The 25319-nt window shown below is 41.0% G+C and overlaps 1 protein-coding gene across 1 annotated transcript in view; it reads left to right on the top strand.

Annotated features, from left to right (window-relative positions):
• sec63 (SEC63 homolog, protein translocation regulator) overlaps nt 1–25319 on the top strand; it is a 110777-nt gene that overhangs the window by 76994 nt on the left and 8464 nt on the right. Inside the window, exons 14-17 of the mRNA XM_060856506.1 lie at nt 1652–1734; nt 2848–2913; nt 9473–9664; nt 20539–20685. Of these exons, the coding sequence (XP_060712489.1) occupies nt 1652–1734; nt 2848–2913; nt 9473–9664; nt 20539–20685 (488 nt within the window). The remainder of the gene's footprint in view (nt 1–1651; nt 1735–2847; nt 2914–9472; nt 9665–20538; nt 20686–25319) is intronic.

Here is a 25319-nt window from a genome sequence, read left to right on the forward strand (position 1 = left end):
GCTGTTGTATTCAATGCCTTGACCAATGAAGACAATTATCCTAAATGCTGTCTTAACCATCTTATCTACTAGCCTTGCTGCCTTCATGAATCTTCACAAATGGGCATTCATACCATGGTCTCTTCAATCCTCTGCTTTTCCTAGGGTCCCACAGTTCACCATGTGCTCCTTTGCCATGTTAGTCCTCGTATAATACATCATCTGCCACTTTTCATGATTAAATTTCATTTGGCACTATTCAGCCCCTTGTATTGTCCTGTAGTCTGACTTTTTGCTATTTACCTGCCCACCGACTTTCATGTCATTTGCAAACTTACTATTCATAGCTTCTCTGACCTTCATACTTAGATCATTAATGTACACAAACAGCGAGTCTTGTGGTATGCTTCTAGACACAGGCTTCCAATCACAAAAACACTCTGTTTCCTAGCACTAAGACAGTTTTGGATCCAGTTTGCTAAATTTCCCTGGATTCAGTGGGCTCTTATATTCTTAGCCAGTTGTGCATATGAACCCTTGTCAAAAGCCCTACTAAGGCCTATGTAAACTACATGAACTGCACTACCCTCATCTACACATTGCATCATCTCTTTGAAAAATTCAGTCAAATTTATTAGATGTGATCTTCCCATTACAAAGGCATGCTGACTATCTTTGATTAATTCTTGCCTCTCCAATACGAGAATAATTGTATCCGTCAAATTTTTCCAATAGTTTCCATACCATAGATGCTAGATTTCTGTAGTTTGCTGGTTTATCCCAACTATTCTTCTTGAAGGCACCACATTAGCTGTCCTCCAGTCCTCTAGACAGAAAGGATTTGAAAATTAATGATGTGGAGGTGCTGGTGTTGGACTGAGGGGCACCAAGTTAAAAATCGCACAACACTGGGGTTATAGTCCAACAGGTTTATTTGGAAGTCCTAGTTACTTGATGAAGGAGCAGCGCTGTGAAAGTTGGTGCTTCCAAATAAACCTGGTATTATGTGATTTTTAACATTGAAAATTAATGTCAGAGCCCCTGCGATAGCCTCCCTGACATTTTTAGCAGTCTGGGATGAATCTATCTGGGCGTGGGGATTTATCCACTTTCAAACCTGCCATTCTCCTTTCTGTTAATGCTAATTTTTTCACATATATCACACTTCCCCACCCTGATTTCTTTATTTACGTGATACTTCTCTATAGTGAATATACATGCAGTGTACTCATTTAAAATCTACACACAAACAAAGCTGCATTAGGTCCCTAATGGGTCCTGCTCTTTTCAGGGTTATTCTGTTTCCCCTAATATACTTAGAAAATAGCTTTGGATTTTCTTTAATGTTATTCGCCAGTACTTCTTCACATCCCCCTTTCATTGTTAAAAGTTTTTTAACTTTATTCTCCTTGGGCATCTATTGTTTTCAGGAATATAGAAAGTATTTGATGCCTTCATTGTGCTAATCTGCTGGATATGTGTTAGAGCAATATAGTGTAATTTTTTTAGTACTGGTTAGTGGTGTTGGGGGTGCATCACCACAGGCAAGGACTGGAAAAGTCTATCATCTTAAGCAGAACTGTGACTTTTTTCTAGCAGAGAAGAAATTGAGATTAGGTATTAGTGGGAAAAAGTTGTAAGTCTTTATTCAGTTTTTTTTTGTTCTTTGTAGTTTTGGATGACGAGGACAGCAGTAACATAACTGCAGGATCAATTGTCACAGTCACTGTAACGCTTAAGAGGGAGGACATGACTGTAAGTAGCAGTAACTTATTTGGAAGCACTTTCTCTGGCTTAATATTTTTAACGTTGCCTGGTGTCAAATCTTGCTTGATGCTAGTGAAACCTCTGGGGCATTTGATTCAGTTAATAATGTTTCCACAGGAAGTGGGAGTTGCAATGTTCTGTGACAGTTAATTAGGGGGCGGCACGGTGGCACAGTGGTTAGCACTGCTGCCTCACAGCGCCAGGGACCTGGGTTCAATTCCCGCCTCAGGCGACTGACTGTGGAGTTTGCACATTCTCCCCGTGTCTGCGTGGGTTTCCTCCGGGTGCTCCGGTTTCCTCCCACAGTCACAAAGATGTGCGGGTCAGGTGAATTGGCCAAGCTAAATTGCCCGTAGTGTTAGGTAAGGGGTAAATGTAGGGGTATGGGTGGGTTGCGCTTCGGCGGGTCGGTGTGGACTTGTTGGGCCGAAGGGCCTGTTTCCATACTGTAAGTAATCTAATCTTAACGAGCAAAGTAAATTCATCAAAAACCTCTCCGCTACAAAGGAATGTATTTTCCCATATACATCACTGAATTGGTGGTGAAGAACAGAGACAGATACCGCTTTTATCATTCTTTCTTCCTAATTGACAACACAGATTATTTTGTCCTTTATTAGAAGAAAGAAAAACTTGCAGCTTTTTCTGACTGTTGGATGTCTCAATACCTGACAGTTAGACAAAATATTGTTGAGTTGAATTCCCTGTTGTTATGCAGGTTACACAAGCTGCCAGGGATCACAATGTGATAATGAGTAGATAATCTGTTTTTGTGACTGTTGACTGGGGATTAAATATTGACCAGAACATTGTGGGTAACTCCTCTTCAAAATGATGTCATGGAATGTGTTCTATGAGATGAGGGGTCAAAGTGTAGAGGGGTACTATACCTTAGTTTATAAGCTTATCCTTATAGTCATCGACCTGTGACTCACTGAAAGCACTTTCACGCTATTTTTAAAACTGCCTTAACCTTTTATCTTTTAAAGTGTCCATGATGTTCAAGTCATCTGTTAAAAATATTTGAACTATCTATTCAGTAATTTATTTAAAATATTGATTTATTCCACTTAACTCCATATACTTAAATATTTCCCAAAGGCCATCTTTGAAAAGGAACAAGAGCAAAGTGCCTGTATAAATGAAGAACAAGAGAATGATGACATAGTAAGTTTGTGGTAAAATTTATTTTTAAAACTATGCTAGAACTCTCAATCTTTATATGTATATTTACACCAGATTTTTAAATGCAGTAACTTGCTTTTCACCTTTCTGCCTTAATTATTCTAGTCAAATTTACCCAAATTGTATGTAGTAAATTTTGACTCTTGAAGCTATCCATGATATATGTCACTAATGGCTTCTAAACTGAATAGCCTCCAATTTGACCCAGACACAGCTCATCCTTAAAGTTAATTCAAAACCATTTGGAATGAGTGAACATTTGAGTTTCAACTTCTGAAAAATTGTTGAAATCTAATTGCCACTTCTAGTTTGATGACAGACATCTATTGCATTTTTTATAAACCCTAAACCAGAATTAAGAGAAATTCTTTTCAGATGAGATGCAAGCTGATGCACGCTGTAAACATTATTTGAATTTTGCATTGGGAGTTCTCTCTCTTTCCCCTACCTTCATTTCTTTACTCTGAAGTCACTTTGACTGAAACAACAATTAAGGAACTGTTCATGTTTAGAACTTGCTGATATTTAGTTGATCAAACCAATATGATTTCCACTTTACAGACATCTTTTCTAAGTGTAGAGAGGTAATCACTAGTTATTTATAAATGCTGTCTTTTCTAAAACTATGCACTTGTTTCATATTTCAACAGCATTTATAAATAACTAGTGATTACCTCTCTACACTTATTTTCTCCAAGGTCAGGGATGTTAATGCACCCTTAGCACAAATATGAACATTTTTTTATTTCAATTCATGAATTACATTCACAGTTAGTACAGAAGAAACTAGATTCTGGGTAATCCAAGGTGGAGGACAGGAAAAAATTCTGGCTGTAAGAACTGCTCCTTTTTTTTGAGGTGTTGGAGGTGATTTCCTCAAATTCCAGGAGCAGTAATTACTGTTTTAAATGTTGCATTGTTTTGGAACTTTGGAAAAAAAAGTCAAAACAACAGTTTAAAAGGGAGAAGAGCAGACCAAGGAAGCACATGGTGACGTCTGTGCAGGAGAGAGAGAGAAAGAGAGAACCTGCACAGTTGCTACCTTTGCTTTTTGAATTTGTGTATCGATGGACATCGGAGTGCATCTGGGAAAATTAACAAAGTGAAATTCACAACTAATCTTGGAGGAACTGTTGGGTGAAGTTCACAGCACAGAATCAGATAAGTTAATTGTTGTTTTAAGTCTGTCCAAGAGAGAGGCTGCAGTAGTGAGTATAGTGGATTCTTTCTTGATTATGTTTTTTGGAGATAAGTCTCTTGACTAAACTTAAAATATAAGCCACAGCTATTAATTTAACCTGGGGCAGTGTTAGTAGAGGAATAAGACGATGTTACTTTCTGGGTCTGTAGATTGTGAAGGAGCAAAAATGGTCTTTGCAGTGATATGTACTTCTTATCAGATGTGGGAGTTTAAGGGTTACTGCGGATTATATCTGCTATAAATGTTGGATGCAGAGTGGATCGGTTGAAGAGACAGAAGCAAATGAGGAATTTGCAACAGCAACAGTATGTGATGGATGGCAGTTATAGGAACAGGGGAAAGTCTCAGATACAGCCACATAGATGGGTTAACCCCAGGAAGGGTAAGAGAGGTATTCAGCTCGTGCAGGAGTCTTTTGTGGATATACCCATTTCAAACAGGTCTGCTGTTTTGGAAAATGTAGAGGGTGATGGATTCTTAGGGGAACGTAGCACGAACAGCCAAGTTTCTGGTATTGAGACTGGCTCTAATGCAAAGAGGGGTACGTCTGCTTCCAAGAGATCAATTGTGTTAGGTGATTCTGTAGTCAGAGGTACAGCCAGATGTTTCTGTGGCAAGCAGAGAAAAAGCAGAATGGTGTGGTGTTTCCCTGGTGCCAGGATCAAGGATGTCTCAGAGAGGTTGCAAAATGTTCCCGCGGGGGAGAGAGCCAGCAGGAGGTCATTGTCCACATTGGAACCAACTACATTGGAAGGGAAAAGGTTGAGACTCTGAAGGGAGATTACAGAGGGTTAGGTAGAAATTTAAAAAGGAGGTCCTCAAGGGTAGTAATATGTGGATTACTCCCAGTGCTACGAGTTAGTGAGGGCAAGAATAGGAGAATAGAGCAGATAAATGCATGGCTGAGGAGCTGGTGTATGGGAGAAGAATTCACATTTTTGGATCATAGAATCTCTTTTGGGGTAGAAGTGACCTGTACCAAAAGGATGGATTGCACCTAAATTGGAAGGGGACTAATATTCTGCCAGGGAAATTTGCGTGAACTGCTTGGGAAGATTTAAACTAGTAAGGTGGGGTGTGGGATCCTGGGAGATAGTGAGGAAAGAGATCGATCTGAGACAGGTAGAGCTGAGAACAGAAGCAAGTCAAACAGTTAGGGCAGGCAGGGACAAGGTAGGATGAATAAATTAAACTGCAAGGGACCTAACAGGGAAGGCAGATGAACTCAGGGCATGGTTAGGAACATGGGACTGGGATATCATAGCAGTTACGGAAACATGGCTCAGGGATGGACAGGACTGGCAGCTTAATGTTCCAGGAAACAAATGCTACAGGAAGGATAGAAAGGGAGGCAAGAGAGGAGGGGGAGTGGCGTTTTTGATAAGGGATAGCATTACTGCTGTGCTGAGGGAGGATATTCATGGAAATACATCCAGGGAAGTTATTTGGGTGGAACTGAGAAATAAGAAAGGGATGATCATCTTATTGGGATTGTATTATAGACCCCCCAATAGTCAGAGGGAAATTGAGGAACAAACTTGTAAGGAGATCTCAGCTATCTGTAAGAATAACAGGGTAGTTAGGGTAGGGGATTTTAACTTGCCAATCATCGACTCGGACTGTCATATTGTTAAAGATTTAGATGGAGAGGAATTTCTTAAGTGGGTACAAGACAATTTTCTGATTCAGTATGTGGATGTACCTACTAGAGAAGGTGCAAAACTTGACCTACTCTTGGGAAATAAGGCAGGGCAGGTGACTGAGGTGTCACTGGGGAGCACTTTGGGGCCAGAGATCATAATTCTATTTGTTTTAAAATAGTGATGGAAAAGGATAGACCAGATCTAAAAGTTGAAGTTCTAAATTGGAGAAAGGCCAATTTTGATGGTATTAGGCAAAAACTTTCGAAAGCTGATCGGAGGCAGATGTTCGCAGGTAAAGGGACGGCTGGAAAATGGGAAGCCTTCAGAAATGCGATAACAAGAATCCAGAGAAAGTATATTCCTGTCAGGGTGAAAGGGAAGGCTGGTAGGTATAGGGAATGCTGGATGACTAAAGAAATTGAGGGTTTGGTTAAGAAACGGAATGAAGCATATGTCAGGTTATAGACCGGATAGATCGAGTGAATCCATAGAAGTGTATAAACAAAGTAGGAGTATACTTAAGAGGGAAATCTGGAGGGCAAAACGGGGACATGAGATAGCTTTGGCAAATAGATTTAAGGAGAATCCAAAGGGGTTTTTCAAATATATTATGGACAAATGGGTAACTAGGGAGAGAATAGGGCCCTCAAAGATCAGCAAGGTGGCCTTTGTGTGGAGCTACAGAAAATGGGGGAGATACTAAATGAATATTTTGCATCAGTTTTTACTGTGGAAAAGGATATGGAAGATATAGACTATAGGGAACTAGATGGTGACATTTTGCAAAATGTCTAGATTACAGAAGAGGAAGTGCTGGATGTCTTGAAACTGTTAAAGGTGGATAACTCCCCAGGACCTAATCAGGTGTACCCGAGAACTCTGTGGGAAGCTAGAGAAGTGATTGCTGGGCCTCTTGCTGAGATATTTGTATCATTGCTATTCACAGGTGAGGTACCAGAAGGCTGGAGGTTGGCAAACGTGGTGCCATTGTTTAAGGGCGGTGAGACAAGCCAGGGAGCTATAGACTGGTGAGCCTGATGTCGGTGGTGTACAGGTTGTTGGAGGGGATCCTGAGGGACAGGATGTACATGTATTTGGAAAGGCAAAGACTGATTCGGGATAGTCAACATGGCTTTGTGCGTGGGAAATCATGTCTCACAAACTTGATTGAGTTTTTTGAAGAATAACAAAGAAGATTGATGAGGGCAGAGCAGTAGATGTGACCTATATGGACTTCAGTAAGGTGTTCAACAAGGTTCCCGTGGGAGACTGATTAGCAAGGTTAGATCTCACGGAATACAGGGAGAACTAGCCATTTGGATACAGAACTGGCTCAAAGGTAGAAGACAGAGGGTGGTGGTGAAGGGTTGTTTTTCAGACTGGAGGCCTGTGACTAGTGGACTGTCACAAGGATTGGTGCGGTGCCCTCTACTTTTGTCATTTACATAAATGATTTGGATGTGAGCGTAAGAGGTACAGATGACACCATAATTGGAGGTGTAGTGGACAGTGAAGAGGATTACCTCAGATTACAACGAGATCTGAACCAGGTTGGCCAATGGGCTGAGAAGTGGCCGATGGAGTTTACTTGAGATAAATACAAGGTGCTGCAATTTTGGGAAAGCAAATGTTAGCAGGACTTATACACTTAATGGTAAGGTCCTAGGGAGTGTTGCTGAACAAAGAGACCTTGGAGTGCAGGTTCATAGCTCCTTGAAAGTGGAGTTGCAGGTAGATAGAGGGTGTTTGGTATGCTTTCCTTTATTGGTCAGAGTATTGAGTGCAGGAGTTGGGAGGCCATGATGCGGCTCTACAGGACTTTGGTTAGACCACTGTTGGGATATTGCATGCAATTCTGGTCTCCTGTTGGAAAGATGTTGTGCAACTTGAAAGGGTTCAGAAAAGATTTATAAGGATGTTGCCAGGGTTGGAGGCTCTGAGCTAGAGGGAGAGGCTGAACAGGCTGGGGCTGTTTTCCCTGGAGCGTCGGAGGCTGAGGGGTGACCTTATGTTACAAAATTATGAGGGGCATGGATAGGATAAATAGACAAAGTCTTTTCCCTGGGGTCGGGGAGTCCAGAACTAGAGGGCATAGGTTTAGGGTGAGAGGGGAAGGATACAAAAGAGACCTAAGGGGCAACTTTTTCATGCAGCGGATGGTCAGTGTATGGAATGAGCTGCCAGAGAACGTGGTGAAGGCTGGTACAATTGCAACATTTAAGAGGCATTTGGATGGGTATATGAATAGGAAGGGTTTGGAGGGATATGGGCTGGGTGCTGGCAGGTGGGACTAGATTAGATTGGGATGTCTGGTTGGCATGGATGGGTTTTACCGAAGGGTCTGTTTCAATGCTCTACATCTCTATGACTCTAAAAATGAGTTGAAGCTGCTGGCACGTAGAGAGAAACCCCAAGTTTCATTTAACATTGGTTGTAGGTATAATTTGAAAGGTTTAAAGCAAAGTGCACCTCAGATCTCTTCATACATAATTGTAAAAAAATATATTAACCAACATTAGTCATTTTATGTTGCTACTTTTTCTCTACTACTCCTCTGTTGACTTCTGTTCAGTGGTATGTCTTCCTTAATAACTATCCACAGAGACTTTCCATTCTGGGTTATATTGACTTTTGATCAAATAAAAAGTAAATTTTAACTATCTTGAGAACTTCTAAAAAAAAAATTGAAATTAGCAATATCTTTGGTGTTGCATTTAGTTTGCTATTGCTGTAAAATAAGTGCTATGTGTAACATTTTACTTTATTGACATCTTACTTGGAGAATTCCTAAGATTCACTGTTGTCTGAATAAAGTTCAATTCTCATCTTAATCCGAAATGGCAACCCTTCCTTTTTTAGTTGCATTTTCTGGAATTAACATTCCATTAACCTTCCTAACAGCTTGCTGAACTCACATGTTAGCCTTAAGTTACTTCTTGACAAGGATGCCCAGGTCCTGTTATACATCTACACTTTCCAACATGTTACCATTTAAGAAATACTGTGCCAATCTGTTTTTCTATTGAAGTGGATAACCTCACATTTTTTCACGTTATGTTCCTTCTACCATGTTCTTGCCCAATCATGAAACATGTCCAAATCCTCCTGAAAACCATCTCCCATCACAGAACACATTGCTGTGTAGTTTTGTATCATCTGCAGATTTGGAAATATTACATTTAGGCGTGCATCCAGATCATTAGAATATCTGGGACCCATTTAATAATTCTTGTTGTACCTGACTAGTCTCAGCCTGTGAATGCAAGAGTGACCCATTCAGTCTTCTGTTTTCAGTGTTTGCCAACCTTAATCCATGCCTACACATTACCATGCACTTTAATTTTGCTTACTAATCTCCTTTGGGGAAACCTAATCAAAAGCCTTTTGGAAGTCCAAATATATTATGTCCATTGTCTGCCTTTATTAATTTTATTAGTAACATCTTTTTTAAAAAAAATCCCAATTTTGTCAAACACATTCTCAATTTGTTTTTTTTTCCTTTTGTGAATTATTTATTCAGTCACCTTTGACATTGATGTCCGTGGATATGAAGAAGTGTCCATCTGTATTCTAATGTAATTGGATGAATTAATAGCAATGCTACACCTTGCAGTTCATCCAATAGTAGTTGATATTTAAAAGGTGTCTAATACAATGATTGAGATGATTAATTAGCAATTTATTTCTTTTGCTATAGCAAGGAGCTGCTGGTGCGAAAAGTAAAAAGAAAGCTTGGCAGAAGAATAAAGGAGCCAAGAAGCTTGCAAAATCTAAGAAAAAGAAACAAACCAAAAAGAAGGGGGTAACGCAGACAACGCAACAGCCAGCAGAACAACAAAAACAGAAACCGAAGCACAGTCAAGCCAATGGCTCGGTTGTGGCAGGCAATGTATGAAGCATGCAGTTCTTCATATCTTTCAAATGTGTGAACTGTTTGAAAATTTGTAGAAAGGTTGAAGATTGATAAATTCTTGACGTCACAAGGAATTAAGGGCTACGGGGAGAACGCTGGTAAGTGGAGTTGAAATGCCCATCAGCCATGATTGAATGGCGGTGTGGACTCGATGGGCCAAATGGCCTTACTTCCGCTCCTATGTCTTATGTGCAAACCTAAATAGAACAGAACTGTCCTCCAAGGGATACCTCTCAATTTTGGCTTTTATGTGGGCACTTAAGTGTCGAAATGTCTGTAATCTTGAACCACAGTTGAGGATACAGAATAATTTTGAGTTCCAGCAGAAAGCAGTGTTTGCTTTTATCACCATTAATCTCTTTCCACCAATGAGCTTGGAGCGTGAGTTGTGGTCATTCACCTGAGTGACATGATTGTGAACAGAGATTGTCTGCTCATATTGTACAAAATAGTGTTCAGTTCCTTTCACATTCTTAATAGTTGCAAATAGCGCAATATCAAATAAACTGGAAATACTTTGAATAAAGTGAGTTTTCAGTGCAGAATACCATTACAAAATGGGTGCTGGAAACCATTTGCATAGATGCAGAATTACACTTGGAGTGATAATCCTCCAGCTGGGGTCTGGTTCTTAATTCTGAAAGTTTTGCATGTATTCCTTGTTTTCAAATTGCAGTCTTGCTTCTGGTTTCTAACTTGTGTGGACACTGAACTTTGAACTCAGTGGACTGAACATTGCTGCCCTACAAAGTACTTTCTGACTTGATACATGACTGGACTGATTACTGGACAATTCAGTTTGCACAATTCTTGATCGCATTCTAACAAAACGCTCTAATTCTGTGCCTGAGCATGTGATACTCCGTCTAATGCTATCATTGGCCTTTAATGCAATTTTAAATACAGTATAAAAAAAGTATCATATAAGAATTTTGCAGTGCTTATTTAATGTATGCAATTTTTATAGTTATGGGAGTGAAACAGTGCATTAGTAAATAAATAAATTTCAGTAGCCGCTCGAAAGGCGGAAGCTTGGACCTGTGGCCTCCTGGGAGTGGGGAGTCATTGATTTGAGCTTTTATATTTGACATCAGAGAGCAGAGATTTCTGGGAAAGGAGGGACTTTTTATTTCTGTTCAGCTATATAAGTCAGTGTTTTCTGACCCGAGAACCTACCTTTATTGGGCCTCCCATCTAACCACCACCTCTAACCTGACACATCAGATAAGCTTCTCTTTTCTACTTTCTGATAAGAGGACTGGCAGGGGTGGCAGTTGTAGGGAAAGGAATATTCCTCCAGCATGTTTGAGGTGAGGGATGCCATTAGTGTTCCATCCAAGTACATCTGCAGGAAGTGCACCCAACTCTTGCTCCAGTTCCCTAACACAGTCTTAGAGTAGATGGAGCTGGATGAATTTCGGATCAATTGGGAGCCAGTGGCTTTGATAGATAAGAGTTATAGGGAAGTAGTTACTCCTAGGCATGAAGAAAGCTGGGTGAAGGGAGAGAAAGCAGTCAGTGGGAAGGATCCCCTGTTGTTGTTCCTCTGAAAAATATGTATACTCTTCTGGATACTTTTGAGGAGGGAAAGCGACTTACTGTGGGTATGCAATGGGGCCCAGGTCTCTGGCACAGAGCTTGTCCCTGTTGCACAGAAGGGAAGGAGGGAAAGGAGGAGACTGTTAGTCATTGGGGACTCAATAGTTAGAGGGTCAGATAGAAGGTTTGTTGGGAACGAACGAGACTCCTGGTTGGTGTGTTGCCTCCCAGATGCCAGGATCCGTGATGTCTCGGATCGACTCTTTGGGGTGACCAGCCACAAGTCGTAGTCCACATAGGTACCAACGACGTAGGTAGAAAGAGGGATAGGGATGTAAGGCAGGATTTCGGGGAGCTGGTGTGGAAGGTGAGAGCAAGAACAAACAGTTATCTCTGGTTTGTTACCCGTGCCACGTGACAGCGAGGCAAGGAATAGGGACAGATATCAACTGAACACTTGGCTACAAGGATGGTGCAGGAGGGAGGGTTTCAGGAACTTGGATAATTCGGGCTCATTCTGGGGAAGGTGGGGCCTGTACAAACAGGACAGTCTTCATTTGAACGGGGTGGGGGGGGTGTCTAATATCCTGGGTGGGTTTAAACTAGCTCAGCAGGGGAATAGAAACCTGAGGTGTAGTTGCAGTGCACAGGAGAATGAGAGTAGGGAGGACAGGGACAGAATTTCACAGTCTCAGGAATGTGCTGGCAGACAGCAAGCTGGTTTGAAGTGTGTCTACTTCAACACCAGAAGTATCTGAAATAAGGTAGGTAAGATAGGTTTCTGGGACTTCGATGTTGGAGACATGGATGGAGCAGGGTGAGGAATGGATGTTGCACATTCCAGGGTTTAGAACTTTAAGAGCAGGCAAGGCGGTAAAAGAGGGGGAGGTTTGGCCTTGTTAGTCAAGGATAGTATAACGGGGGCTGAAAGAACTTTTGATGAGAACTGATCTACTGAGGTAGTATGGGCTGAGGTTAGAAACAGGAGTGCAGAGGTCATACTACTTGGAGTTTTTTTTATAGGCCTCCGTAGAGTTCCAGGGAGGTGAGGAGAGGATGTGCAAAATTATTCTGGGTAGGAGTGAAAGGAACAGGGTGGTCATTGGAAATGCTATGACTTTATTACATCGGACGGATCAGTTTTTGTCCGATGTGTACAGGAGGGTTTCCTGACACAGTATGTCAAAGGACCGACAAGAGGGGAGGCCACACTGGATCTGGTGCTTGGTAATGGATCAGACCACGTGTTTGATTTGGTTGTTGGTGAACACTTTGGAGAGAGTGACCATAATTCAGTTAGGTTTAGTTGAGCGATGGAAAAGGATAGGTACGTGCCACAAGTCAAGAGTTATCAATGGGGCAAGGGCAATTATAATGCGATTAGGCAAGAATTAGGATGCATAAAATGGGGTAGCAAAATGCAGGGAATGCTGACAATGGAAATATGGAGCTGGTTTAAGGAACAAATATTGCACGTCCTTGATAGGTATGTCCCTGTCCAGCAGGGAGGAAGTGATAAGGTAAGGGACCCGTAATTTACTACAGTATTTGCATCTCTTGTTAAGAAGAAGAAGGAGGCTTACGTGTTGATGAGACAAGACTGTTCAGATGAGGCGATAGAGAGTTACAGATCAGCTATGAAGGATTTAAAGAGAGTTGAGAAGAGCAAAGAGAGGACACGAGCAATCTTGAGTAAATAGAATAAAGGAGAACCCTAAAGCTTTCTATAGGTATGTGAGGAATAAAAGGATGACTTGGGTAGGAATAGGGCCAGTTAAAGACAGATGTGGGAAGTTGGGTGCGCACCCTGTGGAGGTCCGCGAGGTGCTAAACGAACATTCCTCATCAGTCTTCACTTAGGAAAAGGAGAATATTTTAGAGGAGAAGAATGAGATACGAGATATTGAACTAGAAAGGATCGAGGTTAGTTACGAAGAGGTGTTATCAATTCTAGAAGTAGTGAAAGTAGACAAGTCCCCTGGGGCAGATGGGATTTATTCAAGGATTCTCTGGGAAGTTGGGGAGGACATAATAGAGCCTTTGGCTTTGATTTTTGAGTTGTCATTGTCTAAACATTTAGTACCAGAGGACTGGAGGATTGCAAATGTTGTGCCCTTGTTCAAGAAGGGAAGTAGAGATGACCCCCAGGTAATTATAGACCAGTGAGCCTTACTTCTGTTGTAGGAAAGGTTTTGGAAATGATTATAAGAGGTAAGGTTTATCATCATCTAGCAAGTGACAGTTTGATTTCAGATAGTCAACATGGTTTCGTCAAGGGCAGGTCGTGTCTCTCAAACCTCATTGAGTTTTTTGAGAAGGTGACCAAGCATGTAGATGAGCATAGGGCAGTTGATGTGGTGTGCATGGACTTCACTAAAGCCTTTGATAAGGGTCCACATGATAGGCTGGTGCAGAAAATGCTGAGGCATAAAATTGAGGGTGATTTAGCAGTTTGGATTCGAAACTGGCTTTCTGAAAGAAGGCAGTGAGTGGTGGTTGATGGAAAATATTCAGCCTGGAGTCCGGTTACTAATGGTGTGCATTAAGGATCTGTTTTGGGACCACAACTGGCTGTCATATTTATAAATGATTTAGACGCAGGCATAGGTGGATGGATTAGTAAATTTGCAGATGACACTAAAGTCGATGGAATTGTGGACAGTTTGGAAGAATGTCGCAGGGGGACTTGGATAAACTGCAGAATTGGGCTGAGAGGTGGCAAATGGAGTTCAATGCAGCTAAATGTGAGGTCATGCACTTTGGGAAGAATAATAGGAAGGCAGAGTACTGGGTCAATGGAAAGATTCTTGGAATTGTGGATGTGCAGAGGGATCTTGGAGTCCATGTACATAGATCCCTGAAAGTTGCCACTCAGGTTGATAGTGCTGTTAAGAAGGCAAACAGTGTGTTAGGTTTCATTGGTAGAGAGATTGAGTTCCGGAGCTGCAATATCATGTTGCAACTATGCAATACGCTGGTGCGGCCGCACTTGGAATATTGTGTACAGTTCTGGCTGCATATTTTGGGGAGGATGTGGAAGCATTGGAAAAGGAGTAGAGGAGATTTACCAGGATGTTGTCTGGTCTGGAGGGAAGCGCTTACAAGGAAAGGCTGAGAGACGTGGGTCTGTTCTCATTGGAAAGAAGAAGGCTAAGAGGGGATTGGATAGAGATGTACAAGATGATCAGAGGATTACATGGGGGTAAACAGTGAAAGTATTTTTCCTAGGATAATGATGTCAGCTTGTACAAGGGGGCATAATTACAAATTGAGGGGTAATAGATTTAAGACAGATTTCAGAGGCATGTTCTTTACTCAGTGGTAAGGGCGTGAAATGTCCTACCTGCCAACATAGTTAACTCAGCCACATTAGGGAAATTTAAACAATCCTTGGATAAGCACATGGATGATGATGGGATAGTGTAGGGGGATGAGCTGAGAATAGTTCACAGATTGGCGCAACATTGAGGGCGGAAGGGCCTGTTCTGCGTTGTATTGTTCAATGTTCTATAAATGTTATATGTAGAATTGTGCTTCTCTCAAACACTGAGTCAAGGTATTTCTGCAGCATGATTGAATAGTGGACTATATAATTTAGTACCAGTGATGTAATATAATACCTTGAGTGTTACTTGGGGTTAATTATCCTGAACAAGTCTGTGAATGACTAGTTAACACCTTTACAATAAGTATTGGAATTGTTGTCTATAAGTCCTTATCAATGGGGCCCTCGAAGTTTGGGCAACTGTGTCCCAGTTCTTATTTACTGATGTGGGTTGTTTGGTTTTGAAAGAGTTGCTTTATGTGCTGTCAGTTCAATGGTAGATAAATTAAAAATGCTAAAACAGATCTTTTGCTATTAGCAATTTAAGGTGCACGCATGTTAATGGAAGCACAGGTTGTAACTGTTTTGGTGGACCTTGCTCGTGAAGATCTTTTGGACACTTCAGTTTATGCAGTGTTTTATTTTTGAATAGTTGAATTCTGCCTGTTTGATATACTGGCAATGAACTCGTGAACTACTGAGCTGAGTTTTTGTCAAGGCACTTTGAATTTGAGTGACCGCACCACACTGTTCACTGGAACAAAACTAGCATTGTTTCTGCCTGATCTCGGGTTGTGGATTTCGCACTGTAATATCCTGATTCTGAATGAATTGGAACTTTCTGGCAATTCTTAAACATTTCCTCCAAGTTGCTCAGATCTGTAGCAACTGAGAATATGCTGTGTATAACAAAAGAAAGCTGATTTAGCGAGGCCTGTTTAAAATGCGTGACTGTAGTATTTTTAAAGGGACCATACGGTGCAAGAAACTGGCATTTGGAAATTATAGGGAACATTGATACTGTTTTTAAATTCTCAATCTTAATGCTGAATATTTTTAATTGAGAATATGCTGTGGTAAGAAGCCCTGTAGATTCCACGTGAGATGACTTCACATTCAGCAATTTATTATGAATGCCTGTGTCACTGGAACCTGTTTTAGATGTTTTCAAAAGTACTGTGAAAGTAGGCAACAAAGGGATAAATGTGATTTTTTGGCGGGGGTCACTTGATTCTGAACGCTCTGTAGCAGCAATGCCTCTTGAGTTTAGGTTTTACTGCCCTTTCACATAAATAATGGTCCCTGTGTCTAAACATTACTGATGCATCCTACCAAACCATTAAGTGCCTTAAGCTTGTTTACTGTAATCAAAATAAATTAACGGTATAGATTGTAAACATGCTTATGACCTACATGATGTCGCAATTAAAATTTTAAAAACTAATCTAAACTGAGGGTTGGTGGGAAATAGCTGTTGCTAACTCAGAGTAATTTCTAAATTTAACATTTTTCGAATCAGCCTGTTCAGTGGTGTTATTACACTTGTCTGGAGTAGGCGGGATTTGAACATGAGCCCCTTGTTCTAGGTGTGGGGACTCTTACCTCTGCACCACAAGTGCCTTTATCTTATAACACACCTCTGGAACAGATAGGACTTGAATCCATTCTTCTGACTCAAGGGTAGGGACTCTACCACTGCTACCAAAACCGTAATGTTCAGAGATGTTCTTACACGCCTCTGGTTCATTTGGAGGTTTGAACCAGGCCCCCTCTAGGGGTAGGGACAGTACTGCTGTGCCATAAGAGCACCATATGTACTTGTACAGGTTACTCTCCAGTATTGAAGCCAGTTGCTTTAAGATTGATAATCTGTTTAACAAAGTAGAGATTAATTAGATCAATCCTCTAGGTGGCAGCATTGCACTGTTTGGTGTTTCTTAATGCAGTATAGAAACGACTGAAGGTTGGTTCATCGTGCAAATTAACTTTTCAATAAGATTAAGTATTCATTTGGTTGCAGTTGGATTTCCTCCTTCATGTAGCTTCCACCCTTTGAAACCTGAATATTCCTATTACCTTCACTCAGTAGTATATGTTGATCATTGAAAGCTGAGTAAAGCAATTATGAAAATTGTGACTGTGATATTGCGTCTCTGTTTGAATTAGTTTTTAGAAATACATTGGACTTAGTTTGCACACTCGTGATCAGATTGGAGCCATTTCAGGAAGAAACATACTGGGCTTTCATATCAATTCTTTCTGTTGTGTTTATTAATAGGTAGACTTTACCAGTTCTTTTCTCCTATGTAGTTTTAGAAAAATATAAATGAGTGGACCTGACTTTTCTCCTCTTGCAAGTGGGCAAACCTAACATGAAATTTATCATCTGGATCTTTAGTCTAAGGAAGTATTAGTAAGGGTTGGCTGGAACAAGCTAGATGTGTTGCAGACTTTCTTCATTTTCTGTATTTTTTTAAAGGATTCTTGAAGTAAATATGAACATTCTTCTGTTTACTCTGATAAATGCTGGCACAGTTCTCAAATGACCAAATGAGTGTTATTTTCTCATTTGTGCTATTGATGTCACGTCAAAGCAATTGGCGTGTCTTGAAAGGGAATTATCTAAATAGACATAACTGGATTTTTCACATTTCATTGGAATTTTATCATGTGTAAAGTTAAGAAAGGGAGTTGGATAGCATTATTTAAGATTGAAGACCAAAGTACGTTATATGTTATAGATACATTATGTACATACAGGAGTAAAGGAAAGAGTGAAATGTTCTGAATGTTTGTTTTATTGGGCATTATATTAGAACAATACAGCAGAGGAGCATGATCTTCAGCCTACCATGTCTGTGCAGAACAAAACTGATCCCATTTGGCTGCACATGGTCCATATCCCTCTATTTTCTGCCTGTTCATGTGTCAGTCTAAATGCCTCTCAAACGTTGCTAGCATTTCTGCTTGACTGCTTCCCCAGGCAGCACGTTCCAGAGACCCACCTCCCTCATTGTAAAAAAACAACTTGTCTAACACATATACTTTAAACTTTCCTCCTCTCACCTTTAATTTGTATTCCCTAGTATTGGACATAGCCACCCTGGGATGGAGACTCCAACTCTCCACCTTATCCATGCCTCTCATAATCTTTTATAATTATTTGTTTGTCTCTCTGTTTACGCTAGAGAATGTGAGACTATCAGTTTGTTCACCTTCTCCTTATAGCTAATACATTGCAATCCAGACAACATCTAGATAACCTCTTTCTCACCCTCTACATTCTTCCTAAAGTGTGTCCAGAACTACACACACTATTCCAAATGCAATCTGACCAAAGTCTTGTACATGACGTGCTAATTTTTATACTCAATGGTCCAACCGATGAAGGCAAGCTTGCCGTCTTTATTACCGTAGCCTCTTGTGTTACCACTATCAGGGAGCTATTAATTTACATCCCAAGATCCCTCTGTATATCAATGCCCCTGGGTCCTGCTATTGACTTCCCTCTTGCATTTGAATGGCAGGTGGAGTTTAATTTAGATAAATGCGAGATATTGCATTTTGATAAGACAAACTGGCGAATGTTTTATACAGTTAATTGTACTTCCTGGGAGTGTTGTCGAACAGAGAGACCTGGGGTGTCCAGGTAGTGGACGTGGCATCACAGGTAGATGGACTTGTGAAGAAGGCATGTGGAATGCTTGCCTCCAGTCAGAATATTGTGTACAGAAGTTCGGACATTGGTGAGGCAACATTTGAAGTACTGCATGCGGTTATTGCATACCCTACTTTAGGAAGAACGTTACTAAACCGGAAAGTGTGCAAAAAGATTTACAAGGATGTTATTGAGACTTGAGGGTTTGAAGTCTAAGAAGAGGCTGGAAAGACTGGGACATTTTCCCCTTGAGCTCAGGAGGCTGAGGGGTGGCTTTTCTAGATGTTTATAAAATCATAAGGGGCATAGATGAGGTGAATAGCCAAGGTCTTTTCCAGAGGGTGGTGGTGTTCAAAACAGAGAGCATAGGTTTAAGGTGAGCGGGGAACAATTTAAATGAGACCTGAGTGGCAGCCTTTTCTCACAGAATATATGTAACAAGCTGTAGAGGGTTGGGGGAGGTGGTGGGGAAGGGGGAGGTTTAGTGGTAGAGGTGGCTACAGTTGCAACATTTAGACATATTTGAACAGAAAAGATGTGGAGGAATATGGGCCACACGCAGGCAAATGGAGGCTGGTTCAGTTTAGGAAACTTGGTCAACATGGAATTGAGTCAGTTTCCATGCTATATGACCTCACACATCCAGATGAAACGCCATCTATTATTTCTTCACTCAGTCTTCCAACTGACTATATCCTGCTGGATCTTTTGACAACCTTCTTCACTATTGTGATTCCTTAATTCAAGAAAGGCAGCCGAGATAGGCCACGTAATTATAGACCAGTTAGTTTGACATCTGTGGTTGAGAAATTATTGGACAAAGTTCTGAAGGATGGGATTAATCAATACTTAAGGTGCGGATTGATTTGGGTGCTCAGTGTTGATTTGTCAGAGGGAGATCTAATTTAATGGAGTTTTTTTGAAAAGATGACTAAATATATTGATGAGGATAGAGCAGAGATGTGGTTTACATGGACTGTAGTAAGGCCTTTGACAAGATCCTATATGGAAGGCTGGTCCAAAAGATAGAGCCCATTGGGTACAAGGCAAGTTGGCAAAATGGGTTTGCAAATGGTGATGGTGGATGGTTGTGATTGGAAGCCTGTGGCCAGTGTTGTACCACAGGGATCAGTGCTGGGATCCCTGCAGTATGTATATTAACAACTTGGATGTGCATGGTTTATTTAAGTTTGCAAAAATTGGTTGTGGTGTTGCGATTGAGAAGGATGGCCTCTGGCTACAAATCTGATACTGATCAGCTGGTAAATTAGGCAGAGTAATGGTAGGTGGAGTTTAATGCTGATAATTCACGGTGATGTATTTTGGGAGATTTAATTAGGGAAAGATATGCAGAATGAATGTTTGATCCCTAAGGAGTCTGAGGAAGAAAGGGACCTTGGTTTGTAAGACTATAGATCCCTGAAGGTGTTAGCAGTGGGAGATCAGGTGATGGAAACGGCATATGGGATTCTTGCCATCCTGAACTGGATTGTAGAATATAGGAGCAAGGAAGTATTGTTCCAACTTTATAAAACATTGATTAGACTATAGAATGCTATGTGCAGTTCTAGTTGCCATATGATCTGAAGGATGTGATTTCACTGGAGAGGGTGCAGAGGAGATTCGCTAGGATGTTGCCTGAGATTAAAAGTCACAGTTATGAGGCGACTGGAAGGGCTGTGTTTATTTTCCATGGAGCGCTGGGGTGGGGGATCTGATATGAAAGTATAAGGTATATGAAATTATAAGAGGCATATATAAAGTAAATCTCTTTCCATGACAGATGATAGTGTCTAAGATCAGAGGGCACAATTTTAAAGTGAGGGGCAAATGGTTTAGAGAACGTCTGAGGAAAAACATTTTCATCCAGAAATTGGTAGAAATATGGAATGCGTTTCTTGAGAGAGTGATGGAGGCAAATACTCTTGCAACATTCAAGCATCTGGGTGAGCACTTAAAATGCAAGTTCAGGTAAATGGGATTGTAGTTTGGTGTTTCTTGGTTGGCAAAGACATGGTGGGCCGAAGGGCCTATTTCTATGCTGTATGACGAAGATATGTTGACTGCAAACCTGCAGATCAGGCCACCTGCATTTCATCCAGACTGTTTATATCTATTACAAACAACAGAGGTCCGAGCACTGATTCTTGCCTACCGCTAGCCACCACATTCTTATTGAGGAATAGTAGATTTTATTTTTGAGATCAGAAATTCTTTTTCTCATTTTTACAGTTTCCAGATCTGCAGACTTTAGTCAAGCATAGACAGAAAGTTTTGCATAAATGTTATTATTTTGGTGCAGTACAATATTTTTCATTTTCTCTTTAGGATCCAGCACACCGAGAGGAGGAAGATGATGATTTATCAGATAAAGGGAGTGAATCCGAGGAAGAAACGACTAACAAAGATTCCCAAAGTGAGAAGGATGATGATAGTGACAAAGAAACAGAACATGAAGAGAAGGACGATGAAGCAGTGAGTAAATTTTGATAGGAATGAAATCAAAACACATTTGCAGTTGGAGCAATAAACATCCATTTTGTTCTTGAGATCCAAGCAAAACGTGCAAGAAGAAAATCAGTTGTTTCCCTGGTTTAATATACAAGTTTGTCCTGGCAAACATGCAACTATGACGTTTTTAATCTAGTACTTAAATGTGACACTGATTGGTAGCATAAAATATGACATCATAAAGTTTATGCTTCAAATTACTTCCAGTTACTAACTTCCTTTTATGTACCTTTGTGAAATAGAAAGCTACCCTTCAGAGCCAGAAATGTTATCAGAAATGAGCAAACCAAGCCTCACCAAATTGAGGAAGGTGCTAAAAAGGTTAAATTAAGAAGGACCTTTTTAAAATGTATTTGCTTTTCCTTGCATTTGACAGATGAGTTTTTCTGTTTGAGAGATTTCATTGCTGATAAAGCCCATTGCTAATTGTCCTTGAAAAAGTCGTTGTTAGTTGCTTAAACTCATTCAAATCATTTGGTGTAGGGACGCAGAGTGCTATTAGGGAAGAAGTTCCAGGAATTTGATCCAGTGACATTGAATGAATGGCAGCATATTTCAGAATAAGGATGGTGTTTCACTTGGAGAGATTTTGCAAATTCCTTAAGTTTTAGGAATTCCTTAAATTCCTTAAGTCAGGACCTTGCAGGAAGGTACTAAGCTGGGAGAAGGCAAATTGCATCAGTATTTGGCAAGAGCTAGGGAGTGTTAATTGGAAGGAGCTATTATCAGGCAAGTTCATATTTGACATGTGGGAATTGTTTAGAGACCTGCTAAGAGTTAAAGACAGGCATGTTCCAGTAAGGAGGAAGGACAAGGATGGCGAGGTAGGGGGCCCTAGGATAATGGGGGAGGTTGTGAATTTAGTCAAAAGGGGAAAAAGCGTATATATTGTTTAGGAAGCTAAAATTGGACAGGGCCATGAGGAATGTAAGGAAAGCAGGAAAGTACTGCAGCAAGGAATTAGGAGAGCAAATAGGGTTACAGTGAATTCTGAGGCATTCTATAGATACATTAAAAACAAGAGGGTAACTAGGACGAATGTACGACCACTCAAAGGTAAAGGAGGGAACTTGTTCTTGGAGGCAGAGGATGTGGATAATATCCTAAATGAGCAATTGCATTGGTATTCACCCAGGCGAAGGTACGGAGGATAATGAGATTTGTGTGGAGCATACTTACATGCTAGGATGTTTGGCGATCAGAAAACAAGTGGTATTAGGTCTCTTGAAGACCATTAAATGGATAAGTCCCCAGGACCAGGTGATATCTACCTCAGGTTACCGAGAGAGGCAAGTGAGGAGATTGCTGGGGCCTTGGCCATGATCTTTGTGACGATGTGTCCTTGCTAATGACTGAAGAGGTCCAGAGAACTGGTGAGTAGCTAATATTTTTTCTCTGTTCAAGAAGGGAAATATGGATGGGTGAATCTCGTGTCAGTGGTTTGGAAGCCCTTGGAGAGAATTCTTAGGGATAGGATTTATGCACATTTGGAAAAGCATGGTCTAATTAAGAATAGTCAGAATGGTTTTGTGCACGGAGGTCATGCCTCACTAATTTTTTTGAGGAGGTGACGGTGATCGATGGATGCTGTTTACATAGATTTTAGTAAGGCTTGCGAAAAGATCCCTCATAGTAGGTTCATCCAGAAGATTAAGATGCATGGGATCCACGGTGAATTGGCTTGCCCTTGGAAGACAGAGGATATTGTGGAAGGTATTTCTCAGGCTGGAGGACCATGACTACTGGTGTTCTGCAGGGATCCGTACTGGCATCTTTGTTGTTTGTAATATATGAAAATGACGTAGATGAAAATTGGGGGGGGGGGGGGCGTTGGGGGGGTGGGTGGGGAAGTACGTTTTCAGATAATACAAAGATCGATGGAGTTGTGGATAGTGTGGAAGGTTATGAAAGGATACAGTAGGATATAGATCAGTCGGAGAAATGGCAGATGGAGTTTAATCTGGGTAAGTGTGAAGTGCTGCACTTTGGGAGGTCAAATGTTAAAGGAAAAGTATACCATTAATGGCAGGACTCTGAACAGCATTGATGTACAGAGGGATCTTGAGGTTCAAGTCCAGAGTTCCCTGAAAATGGCCACACTAGTTTGGGTGGTAAAGAAGGTGTATGGCATGCTTGCCTATACTGGTCAGAGAATTGAGTACAAGTCAGGATGTCATGTTGCAGCTTTGGTTGGGCCACACTTACATTATTGTGTTCAATCTTGGTTGCCATATTACAGGAAGGATGTGGAGGGTGCAGAAAGGGTTTACCAGGATGCTGTTTGGATTAGAGGGTATGAACTATAAGGAGAGGCTACAAAAACTTGGGTTGTTTTCTCTTGAGCAGCGGAAGCTGAGGGGAGACTTGATAGAAGTTTGCAAGTTTGAGATGCATAAATAGGGTTGATGGTCAAATCTTTTTCTCAGAATTGAATTGTCTCATACTAGGGGACGTGCATTTAAGGTAAGAGAGGAAAAATTCAAAGGAGACATGAGGGGCAAATTTTTTTTTGTGGTATAAGTCTGGAAAGCACTGCCAGGGATAGTGATAGGGGTAAATATGATAAGGGCATTTAAGGGATTTTTATATGATCACATTAATATGCAAGGAGTGGAGAGATATAGACCAAGGGCAGGCAGAAGGGAGTAGTTTAATTTGGCATCATGTTCGGCATAACATCCAGGGCCGAAGGGCCTGTTCCTGTGCTGTACTGTTCTATGTTCTATATTCTAGATTAGGAAATTCCCAGGTTACTGCTGCCATTGTTGTTGTTCTTGGAGGCTGCACATTTTAGACATGCTACTTGAAGGAATGTTGGTGTGTTGCTGCATTACACCGGGTATAGATGCACATTGCTGTCAGTCTGTTGATATTTGAGGGACAGGTGGATGGTCTTGAGCTTGAATGTTGTTGAAGCTATATGTATTCAGACAAGTGGAGCATATTCCATTATACTTTAAGTGGACAGGTTTTGCAAGGTCAGGAGGTGAGATATTTGCTGCACAATATCGAACCTCTGACCAGTTCTTGTAACCACAGCATTCACATAGCTAGTGCAGTGTAGTTTCTGGTCAGTGATGACTCCCAGGATGTTGACAGTAGGGGAGTTTAGCAACGGTGATGTGTTGAATGCTGAAGGGAGATTGTTAGGCTATCTCTGTGGTTGGTCATTGTCTGCTGTTTAATCTTCCTCACCATTTATTAATCAAGACCAGAATATATCCAGATTTTGCTCTGTCAGTGTGTGGACTGAGCAATTACCAGCAAGGGTCTCCAACTATGATAGAGCGACTGTCATTGAGGAAGCAACTGAAGATGGATGGGCCTTGGACATTGTCGAGGAACTCCTTGGGTTGAGATTGTTGTACTAGATATGATTCCAGCTGATGGACAGTTTTTTTTTCTCTGATTCCTGTTTCAATTTTATTTGGGTTCCGTGATGCAACACTCGATCAAGTGCTGTGTTGGTTTCAAGTATGATCACATTTCCCTGGAATTCTCTGGAATTCAGCTCTTTAATTCACTTTTGGAACAATACTCGAATTAAAGAGTCACTGGACTGGTAATCCAGTGCTGTAAGCTTGTGCTGTATGAGAGAGTTTTAAATCCCATCAGCTGGAATTTCAGCTTAATCCTGATTTCTGAATTGAAAAGCTGGACAAATGTCTGTGATGAAACCATTGCCATAAAAAGCCACTTGGTTCACTGAGATATTTGGAAAAGGAGGTCCGCTGTCTTTGTGTTCTGGCTGATATGTGACTCCGGAGTGGTTGAGTCTTTATTACCCTCTGATACAGCCAGGCAATAAATACTGGATTAGAGAGGTGCTGGAAAAGCCCAGCAGTTCAGACAGCATCCAAGGAGCAGGAAAATCGACGTTTCGGGCAAGAGCCCTTCATCAGGAATACAGGCAGAGTGCCTAAAGGGTGGAGAGATAAATGAGAGGAGGGTGGGGGTGAGGAGAAAGTAGCATAGAGTACAATAGATGAATGGGGGTGGGGATGAAAGTGATAGGTCGTGGAGGAGGGGGGGAAGGTACTACCAATCCGCACAAACTATGAGAAACAAAAAAGACAAGTCTGGGGCTGAAAGGTCCTGGCAATACCCAGACTGAGGGTCAACAAGCAGGTTGTTTCTGAGGCTTGTTATCACTGTTATCAAATCTCACTATAGTTTGCTGATGACTAATAAGATAGTGGTTGACCTGATTGGATTTGGTGTGATTTTGAGATTGTAAAATGTTAATTACTTTGGATACAGAAAAATATTTAGTCTGTAAAGTGGACGAAGCAATTTGTGATGGATCAGTTTATTAAGGAGACCTAACAAAGACCTCCTTGCAGGGTATTGGTTTAATTCACTAGAATCCTTTTCCATTAATTCCTGAAGAAGGACTTATGCCTGAAACGTCGATTCTCCTGCTCCTTGGATGCTGCCTGACCTGCTGCGCTTTTCCAGCAGCACAGTTTTCAGCTCTGATCTCCAGCATCTGTCGTCCTCACGTTCTCTTAATTCATTAGAAGCAAATTTGTGGTGTGGAAAAGGAGTTCGATTGATAGGTAGTTTTTTTTGGTTAGAAGCATTCTGTTTAACATCAA

The sequence above is a fragment of the Hemiscyllium ocellatum genome, chromosome 3 (genome assembly GCF_020745735.1).
Source record: "Hemiscyllium ocellatum isolate sHemOce1 chromosome 3, sHemOce1.pat.X.cur, whole genome shotgun sequence".
Lineage (NCBI taxonomy): Eukaryota > Metazoa > Chordata > Chondrichthyes > Orectolobiformes > Hemiscylliidae > Hemiscyllium > Hemiscyllium ocellatum.